This window comes from Anabas testudineus, chromosome 19 (assembly GCF_900324465.2).
Source record: "Anabas testudineus chromosome 19, fAnaTes1.2, whole genome shotgun sequence".
Classification (NCBI taxonomy): Eukaryota; Metazoa; Chordata; class Actinopteri; order Anabantiformes; family Anabantidae; genus Anabas; species Anabas testudineus.
Genome location: NC_046628.1, coordinates 5205880 through 5216364, shown reverse-complemented (window position 1 = coordinate 5216364; position 10485 = coordinate 5205880). Strand labels below are relative to the sequence as shown.

General features: G+C 41.0%; 1 protein-coding gene across 1 annotated transcript; it reads left to right on the top strand.

Annotated features, from left to right (window-relative positions):
- The first annotated feature begins 5 nt into the window (after nt 1-5).
- On the top strand, nt 6-7988 carry ubtd1b (ubiquitin domain containing 1b). The gene is made up of 4 exons (XM_026351249.1): nt 6-764; nt 5597-5824; nt 5941-6098; nt 6598-7988. The coding sequence occupies exons 1-4, from the start codon at nt 683-685 to the stop codon at nt 6868-6870; spliced, it is 741 nt and encodes a 246-aa protein (XP_026207034.1). The 5' UTR covers nt 6-682; the 3' UTR covers nt 6871-7988.
- The last annotated feature ends 2497 nt before the right edge of the window (nt 7989-10485 follow it).

Below are 10485 nucleotides of genomic sequence, written 5' to 3'. Positions count from 1 at the left end.
CGTAAAAAAGTTCGGTGGCGCTAGCTGCCTCGCTAGTCACCTTTTACCAGCCCAGAGGAAAGTAGCAACGTTTGGGGGATTTAAAGAGAAAAGTCTGGAGGCGACTTTAGGGAATGGAAGTGGTTCACCGAAGAAAACTGAGGAACCTGTAACAACTCACCGCATTTGGACGAAACGCAACTTACAGGGAATTACCGACGAGTGCGCGGAAGTTAGAATGTTTACTAATGTTGTGTTAGCTAGCTGCCTGGCCCTGTGAATGTTAGCTTGTTAGCCAGGAAGGTGCGCGCTGTGAGGACTGCTGGACACCAACACTCACATCTAACCCAAGCTAAGAGACAAGTTGGACAATATTAAAAACAGTTTATCTGATACTGCGGCGTGTTGCTATCAACTTATTGTAACGTTAGTGCGATCCACGAGCTGTAGATCTTGTAGGGTCATAACAATCAGGGGTGAGAAAGAAAACGCACATTAACCCACAGTGAAAAAGATTTAGGTCTCCTCAGAGCTATCAAACAATCAAGCGATTCCCACCTTGCTGTTACTGATGACCTGTCAGGCTTGCAACGCTGGACCCGCGACCCGACCTCCTCATCGGACCTAGTTCATCTTCCTCCTCCGTGATGGACCCCGTGCTCAGCTGGTGAGACGCCTGGAAACGATCAGCTGCCCGCTAACCATGGGAGGATGTGTGGGGAGATACTGGCAAGGATGGGAGGACACACAGAGCCGAGGCTCGTCCAGGACTGGTGGACGAGGAGGTAAGACTACAGTGTATAGTTGCCTACTAGTATATATGTTATAAAAAACAAACAAACAAAAACTATCAATCTTGCATCACAACTGCTTACATCCTTTGTCAGTTAAGTGTGACAGTCTTTTAAAGATATATTTGCCCTGTGTGTTCACACTTGTCGAGCATAGCAAAAAAAAAAAAAAAGTTTCCTGTGCTGATCCCTGTCCAAAACATAAAAACCACGGAGTGGATGTACAGCCAGTGCACATTTAAAGAGCACAAAATGACAGACTCATTCAGTTAAAGGTATTCTACTCCTGAGTCTGAGTGTGACTCAAATGCATCTCAAATAACTACTTGTGATTGGGTTTCACCTTTTTTTTTTTTTTTTTTTTTTTTCTGAGGTGGAAACCGTCACTGCCGGTAAACAGAAAAAATACACCTCCAGGCAAATCCATGTAGCTGAATAAGACACATACCATTATTTGGTACATCACTCTGGGTGGTCTGTCTCTTTCACCATTATATCATTTGCTTTCACAGTGCACCATAGGTCTTCTCACATTAACATACATTTTGGACAGGGAGTCGGATTGGTGGAGTCACATTCTTCTAAGATGAACCAGTCAGTTGTCTTTTCTTGGAGAAAGTTCCTTACATATTTTACCAGGACACACAATGTGGTGTAACTCCTTATGCTGTTTAAGTTGAGCAGCTAGGCAGCTCTGTCAGCTAAATTCACTTGTACCACACCTACACTTGCCTGACATCTCACATATAAGACAGACACCCAGCCATTTCAAGCCTTGCCTTAATCCCACAACAATGACCTTGCCTGGTGACCCACTGTCTTTTAAAATGATGGTCTGATATGTAGTATCCACCACATATCTGTATGCTTAGGGACCAAGCAGAACATCGTGCTTAGTGTAACTGCCAAGCAAAGGAGGTTACATTGATGGCTGAAGTTGCTGATGTCTCAGTGATTCACGTTAGGGACTTGTATTCATGTCCATTACCTTCCCGGAAGATAACATTCCTCTGAATATAAACACTGGCCAAAGGCCATGTTTTGTTCTTTCACACTAGTCTTTGATGGTGACAGATGGAATCTGGATTGCTGCTTTAGCACTTAGCAAGAGAAAATGTTATATATACAACCAGACTAAACTGAATGACGCACTGCCGAATTGGAATATCGACATAGTAACGACCCCAGACAACAATATCAGTTATTTTTAGCATGGCCTTGTATTATAGATGGTGTGACATGTAAAATGCTTACGGTTTATTGGCTGATTAGATGCTTTACATGTTTATAACTATTGTTATAAACTTACCTTTGATAGAAAAAGCTTGTCAGTTCTCCCAAATAGTCCAGCAGTAACCTTAATGTGCTAGATGTTATTTTACTTGGCAGTATGACACACACTTCACCTCTCCAGTGAAACATTCCTGATTCATTTCTTGACATGTTAAAACTCCCCCTTAATCAGGTTAAATTGGCATAAGGTTCAGCTCGAGGTAGTTGCAGTCACTTTGAGAATATCCAGAGCACTGAAATTCCCTTTATAGTGAATGTTTAGAAATCAAAGTGTCTGTTATTCATTTGGATGCAGGTTCCGTCCCCTTTGTCTCTCACTGATGCAAAGTTTTGCATTTTGTCTTCTGCAGCGTGAACAGTGTCCAGATTACATGAGAAAGACAGGACATTACCAAGATTTATTCCAGCTTTGTATCGCAAAAGAAGGAGGCGGTTTTTACTTATAGTCACTTAGATACATTGCAGAGCAGGCATCTATTATAAATTTCCAGAGTGCAATATGACCTTCACAGTAATTTGTCTTTTTGTTACATTCCAGACTGGCCTAAACACAGTTCCCCCAGGATTTTTTTTTTTTTGGCTTGTTTGGCTGTGGTTCCTGATAATATCCCACCCAGATTGGTATCAACAGACACTCCCTCCTAGAGTAGGCAGAACAAGTCACATCATGTCCTGCTCCCTCATTGACTGGCCTCTCTAACAAGTGTATATCTCAGCTTGACACACTCATGCAGAGTCATGCACAATCATGGGATTTCTGTTGAATTTTAATGAATTTTGTTTATGCATATTATTGGCCTGAAGGTTATAAAAAAAGTCTAATTTGCATCCTCAAGGCTGGAGAGCTACCTCGACTCAGTGGCTGATCGGTGTGTGTGCCTGTGTGTCATGAGGAAATGCACTGTGTCCATTTAAAGAGAACACCTCCGCTATATCCCCCTTTGTGCTCCATTGCATGTTCACTGCTGTCTGCTTTTTTTGGGAAATACAGAAAACAGCCCATATTCATTATTTGCCTCATGTCAGGGGCGTGTTAGCGACTGTTAAATATCTTTACAGGGCCAAAATATCATTATGCGTTATTGTTCTTTTCCCAGAATCAGTTAATCCAGTAACAGCCACCTACATCTGCAGCCCTGCACGGCTGTGGGGTGTGTTAAGTCCTGGCATACAACATAGAGAGGCAGCCTCATGTGATCCTTGACCCTTGTTTATGAGTGGTTTTTATTTACATTCATGAATGCAACTTCACTGTAGCGTCATTAAATGCCATCTGCTCAGCAGGATGAAAACACCCTCATATTGGTTCATTTCTCTGTTTTGGTTTGCTGCAGTTAAAGTGTTGATACAACAGGGGCATTTATTGAATCACTTCCCTTTGTCCCTGCACACATTCATACACACCATCTATCATTTCAGATTTCTTTCCATACAATGTTACCTCAATGGTGCCTTTTTAAACTACATCCTTATAGGTGGTTCAAGACCTCGTGGTATTTCTACCACATGGTGTAGTGCATTGCGTTATTTTTCTTTCCTTTTAGCTTTCTCATATCTGCTTCTGCTTATTATGGCGTTGGAACTTTTTAGAGGAAAAACTCTCAGTAGAAATCACATTGACTGAATGTGTCACTGACAGATAACCAGTCCAAGTTGTCAGTCAGACCTCGTTTTAGGAACGGAGAGTCACTAAAACTGTAGAGCAGGAATCACAAGGTAGCTCACAGGACAGCACTATGATATTATTTTACTAGAGTTCGACTCTGTGATGTACAGTGCAGCTTATGTATAATTTAAAAATCTCAGAAACTAGTGTGACCGTTTTGGATATCTGTTAAACAAAGAATATTCGTACTACAGCGTCTGCTGAGTGGTATTGAAGAAGCCCTTTTGCTTCACATGGGGTTCACTGATTTTCAAGTGCTAAATCAACACCACCCCATGTTCTCCAAACTACTCCTCCTAAGCCACCCACACTATAAATGATTTGTTTGTAAGACCGTCAACCTCTTGAATGTCTGCTGCTCGTTTTCATTTCCCATCACATTTTAAGGACAACACTCAGTGACTGGTATCTGTGCCTCTCAGGCGTTTGCTATATATATAAGCTTTGTGCTTTTTTGACAACATTATTCTACATAGTTGCTACTCATCTGGAAAAATATCTACCCTGTGTAGTACAGAGCTACAACACAGCCAGTTCTGTTGAAGATGTTTCACCAACATCGAGACAAATTACTACGGCAGGATTGTTCAGTGTCAGACACGTTGGTCTATGCTGAATTAAGTGAGTGTAAGAACCTCAGGTTTTGCCTCCACTTCAAGTGCTCTCCTGGCCTTTGTGTTAATATTGTATGGTGAGAAACGCAGATAAGATTACATAGACAGATATAGGGTACACATGCTTCATGCATATTGCAAACTCTGAATGACCTCCTAATTTTAGATTCAGACGACTCAGTGGGGCGAGGTGAGACGTTCTCTGTCTCTGGTGACAGCTAGCGTTGCTGCCTCTTCTGTTTATGCCTTTTAAGAGATGAAAGCATGAGATATGAATTGTATAAAAAGATCGTGTTCTTCGTTAGGCAGATTAAATATCCTCTGAAATCATTCTTCATCATTTCTAACTGTAAAACCAGTCTATAGATTTTATAAAGATTTAAAAAAAAAATCAATACTTAAAGTAATACTTTTTTGACCACTGGTTACGCTATGAGCATTGTTTTTAGGAGTCTCCCGTGCATTCACCATGTTTTCTACATACACACGATTCGTTTTGGTTAGCAACACTGAATGTAAATCTGACTTTAGTTTACAGGGAAACTCCTCAGGTCACCTTTAATGTGGTACATTAAACTGCAGAAATTCATTTCAGGTCTCAGTGACACTGTAATTTAGCATTTTCTCTAAACAGCAGCATAGTTTTTTAAAATTTGTCTTCATGTTTTAAAATCACTAAACGTCACGTTTGCACTAAATTAACATCAGCAACAATTACTTCCCATATAAATCAGTGCCTGTCTTCAGGTATTATTAGTTTGTATTGTTAAAGTATTTTAGACTAACACATAGGTGTACATATGTAAATGTTACAGATATTTTTAGGCTTTGGACATTCTGTACTTCATATACACACCCCTGTTTCCAAGCAGTATATTTAATCTTGTATGCTCCTTTTGTCTGCTTCCTGTTGTTGTCTCATCAACCACATGCCTGAAAATCTGCATGCTCGCACTAAGTGTCTTTGTGTCTTTTTATGTATGTAGTTTACTTAATGTGTTGGCCTTTCACAACGAGGCCTCTCCCTTTTACCATAAAAATGAACTGGTTCTACAAAGATAGAACCACACTCACACACATACATAGTGTGTTACTTCAGATAGACATCTAAATTCACCTGCTGAACAAAAGTTTCTTCAGTGTGTTAAGAGATATTACCTTGTCATGATTTCTAGAAAAAATAATTAAAACAAAAAAATAAATAAAAACAATCCCATGTAATTTAAAAACATAATTTTATTTCCTCATAATAGGGCGTAATGAGCCGCTAAAGAAAGATCGTCCCAAATGGAAGAGCGACTACCCGATGACAGAGGGTCAGCTACGGAGCAAGCGGGACGAGTTCTGGGACACAGCACCAGCTTTCGAGGGTCGAAAGGAGATCTGGGATGCCCTGAAAGCCGCCACACTGGCTTTGGAGTCTAATGACCACGAGTTGGCCCAGGCTATAGTGGATGGAGCTAGTATCACACTGCCACATGGTGAGAAAAGTATACACAGTTGTTCATATCATATCTGTAAAGAAGCTGGGGAAAGTAAGAGGTTTACATATATTAATATATTAGCTTTCCCTTTTCTGCTCAACACCTTCATTCAGGTACTCTCACAGAGTGTTACGATGAACTCGGGAATCGCTACCAGCTGCCTGTCTATTGCCTGGCTCCCCCCGTTAACCTCATCTCAGAGCGCAGTGACGAGGACCCCAGCGACAGCCCTGAGCCGCCTGCAGCACCCAAAAAGGAATTCCAGCTGAAGGTACCATAGCAAGTTCATCTGCTTTCATTAGGACTTAACACCCAGACACCCTAAACCAAGACATCTGAGATGTTTTCAGACGTTTAAATGCCCAGACGCAACCTCTGATGGTCACCCAGAATTCCTTATACCCTAGTTAGAAATGTAACTCATTCATTACAGTCACATTAACAGTTTGGATAAGAGCTTCTGCCAAATAACTAAATGTAAATGTAAACATGCAGGATAATGATATACCAGCAGAAATATATGGCAGCTTGAGAATCAACAAGTTGTTTTCATTCGTTTTTTACTTTTCATTTAATTGAGAAAAGTGACTATTAACTCAAATCATGTATGTGTCCAACTTTTTTTACTAGACAAATATATTTGTTGTAGTTTGTTCTTGCTGCAAAGAACATAAAGGTTTTATCATCAACCTCCTCATTTGTCAGACTCCCTGAAACCAATACAGCATTGTTTCATCATGTTTGGTTGTACATTCCCTGCTCTCCTGTAGGTACGTCTGTCCACGGGTAAAGACCTGCGCCTCAGTGCCAGCATGGCTGAGACTATCGGGCAACTTAAGAAGCAGCTGCAGGCCCAGGAGGACATAGACATTGCCCACCAACGCTGGTTCTTCTCTGGCAAGCTGCTCACGGACAAGACACGGCTGCAAGACACTAAGATCCAGAAGGACTTTGTTATCCAAGTCATTGTCAACCCGCAGGCCCTTCATGTCCTCAAGCCATCACCCAACACCACCACTGCCTCCTCACCCGCATCTGAATAACTGAGGAGGAGGAGGAGGAGGAGGAGGAGTATGTCAGGGATGATGCAGTGGGTGGAAGACACTAAAGGACCAGCGGTGCCTCCTAATGCTGGATAACTTAATCATTTTTGAGAACACTTTTGGAATAAAGTTGAACTCTGGGCGTACAAATCTGTAAACTGTAACGTGCTGCTTTCTTTCATCTGTGGTGTCTCAATGTATTTTTGAGGTCTGCTTTGTTCTTAAAGTGAGTCCAGTCACCACATGAACCTTGGAGCATTCGTCATCTTGAACCATCTGGGGATAAAAAGCAGAACTGATGTACAGCCTTATCAACCACATCGTGCTGCACACGCAAATGCTCTGACCTTTCATCTGCACAGATGCTTGCTGAGTGTCGGTGGAAGAGACCCAGAGCTGAGCTGTTTGTGTTCATTTCTATTGGGATGCTCCTAGAGTCTGCACTGCAGTTTTTCTTTCTCCTCCACAACAGGTAGTGAAGATGTGGTAGGGGGGAAGAGTGAGATACTAACCACTTCTTTTTGTCCCTATTTTCTTTTATTGAGGAAATAATGTAAACTGAGCTTTTTTTGCACATTTGAAGATGATTACTAGTCTTTTGTGGTAGTTTGTGTGCCTTCTACACGATGAAACAAAAAAGGGTTCATGTCCTGAAAGATGCTAGTTTGATGTTGGTCTAGGCTAAGCCTCGTATATTTTTGTAGATTCAGGAACCTTTAGACCAATCCAAGCTATAACTGCTGCCTTTTAAAATCATTTCGTGGAACATTTGGTGTATGGTTGTTGGCAGGTGTGTGCATGTGTGTTTGGGCAAAAGGAATATGTATTTGACCCGTATAATACAGTTATCGTAGCTCACAGAGACAGGACTGTTTTCTCTGTATACCACTCATAGCTCTGCAAGCAATCGTATCATATAGTTGAGGGAAATGCAAATTACCATGGTCTGAAAAGCTGCATTGTTGACCACTTACTGATCCTCAGATTAACAGGGGCAGCGTCACCACCCAGGTATAATCAGTGCAGTTGCATAGGGCTCCTTGTTAGACCACCTAATGAATGTAAATACAGTGTTCAGTCACTTTTTATCCTCAGTGTAGTCCACTAACTAAAAAAAAGAAAGAAAAAAAGATCATATTTGTTTTCTAGATGTCTGATTTTCTTCACCAGCACACAGATGGGTTGACTGAGCTCATTTGCCAGAAATGTCTCCCTACAAGTTTAATATTTGGGGGCTGGTGAGAGCCATTAGGAATCGGCCACATGGAGCAGTGAACCAAAACAGTGAGGTGTGTGTTGATTCTCAGTGGGTCTGGCAGTACTAACAACCTGTTTACAGTAGAGTGACAGTGGAGTTATTTGTTCTTTCTTTTTGTTTTTTGTTTTTTTTTTTTTTGCTAATAAAGTTTGATGCAATATTAGAAAATAGAATTCAGGTTATCCTGACTTCTTCTCCTTCAGCATTTTGTTAATTCTGCGTCACTGCATAGCCATCAGACTTTTTATTTAACCTTTCATTAGGTCAAAAAACACAGTATACAATGTGTGTGCACAAGGCAAGGAGTACAGTTATACTCCTAAAATTAGTAATGCAGACACGATACAGTTTTTGTTGTGCAGCAACAAACACTGCATTTTGCAGCCAAATTGATTGTGTTAAATGGAAAATACCCGCCAGAAAAATTCTCCCTAAGAAATTGTGGCTGCATTCGCACCATCGCTCAAATTGTACAGTTTAGATAATCTGAGAGTTTTTGAAGTTGACAACTTAGTGACCCACCTAAGAATCGAGACGTAGAATTCAAATCTCGTCTTCTGCCACTTGTATATCATTAGCGTCAGATTTGCGTTTGATCCCATAATGGAGATTCAGGCAAATCGGGGTTGAGCATCAAGACCTGCATTGTGCAGCCCGTGCTGCGGCAGTCTAGAGTTCACCCAACACACAACCGCACAGCTTGATGAACACTGTTTTCATTCACTCGCTCCTGTTGCACAGTCCTCGAGCACTGAGGAAATGAAAGCTAACTGAGCTGCACCCTGACACATAAAGAAAAAAGTATGTAGTTCATCACACTCATCTTCTTTTGTTGCTTCCCTTTACCAGTGGCTCTTTTGAGGATATTTCCTGATCATTGTATGCAAACTTGAATACACATCTTCTCTGTATGTGCAATACAATAGACATAGACCTCATATTGTTTGTGTTTGACTGTATGGATGTCACAGAGCACCAGCTATGAGTATTGTTGTCAGGCAGCAGCTACATGCCTGCTGCGGTCTGATCCCTGTGTCACATAATCAGCTCCTTCTGTTGACTCTTCACTTTGTCACTTTGAAATCTATTCTAGTCTCCTTGCCCACATGAACTTTCTTTCACAGACAACATATTTAAATGCCCACAGAACTTCCCCGCGTCCATTTAGCATTCTGCTCTGCACGTCGTAGCTGTCATTGAGTCTCAGGGTCTGTTGACAACTTCATCAATAGCTCTCCTGTTAGTGAGCCATGTGTGTCTGTCCCCATAGATCATGTGCATAGACGGAGACTGACTTCTTTTTTAACCAAGTGAAGAAGTAACACTGATGTAAAGGTGCAACATGCTAATAAAATGTTAAAGGGCTTGAGGAACATTGGTGTGCCCCTCAGGTTCCCTCGCAGAACTACAAAAGGAACCCACTTGTTGTCGATTAGCAGTTCATGATAAAACAGTTAATACTAGCAGTTTGCTTACTTGCTCACAGTTACTGTACATGATGCACTGTTTACCTTTAAATGTGCTATGAGATTTTCTTTTTTTTTTTTTTTTAAATGATGTGTGGACATTTCACTATAAGTTGTGTTTTGTTTTTGTTTTGTTGCCTAAAGCCATCTCTGAACAGTCATAGTCTGCAAATTAATATTTCAAGTAGCTCGGTGGAACTTCAGTGTATGTCAGCTTGTGGATGTGATGGGTTATGTAAAGTGTTCCCCACGGGCAAACATTTTGACTTCTTACAATAAGAAAGAAGCTAAATGGAAGTCGTCTGTCGTTAATGTTACATCGCAGAATGTTTTGCCACTGTGAAGAATAATATGTGAGCCCTGGGATGATTCACAAATTTGTTCCTCACACTCCTGTGTAATAAATGCTCTTCTCCGCCCTTAATGCAGCACATAGTCCTATAGTCAAATTCCCCTTTAGCAAATCAGATGCTAATTCTGACTCATTGTCAGCCGGGACTCTGCTCTTTTTTAACCTCAGTCAACAATAAATGAAAAGGCAACAGCACAAGAGGTTTTATTCAGCAGCCTTCTTGCTTTGTTTAAAGCTGTGAATTGAACTTGACGTTCTTGTAAATGTTCGAGCCCACCGACGTCAATCAGCCTGCAAGTGCAAGTGGCACCCGTCATTTTTGTGACTACTAAATACTACTAAATGAAAACAAATTAGCAAGAAGCTCAAAAGATGCTTCAGGAATAGTAGCAGGGAGATGTTGTAGACGTAGCACTCGAAACAATCTTATGCAAGTTTCAGCTGTTTCTTTTTGAAAGAAGTGGTTGAAAACAAATCAAGATAATGACATTCACCTCTTTTCATTTTTCCCTACACCCTCAGTGCATTTATTTACAACG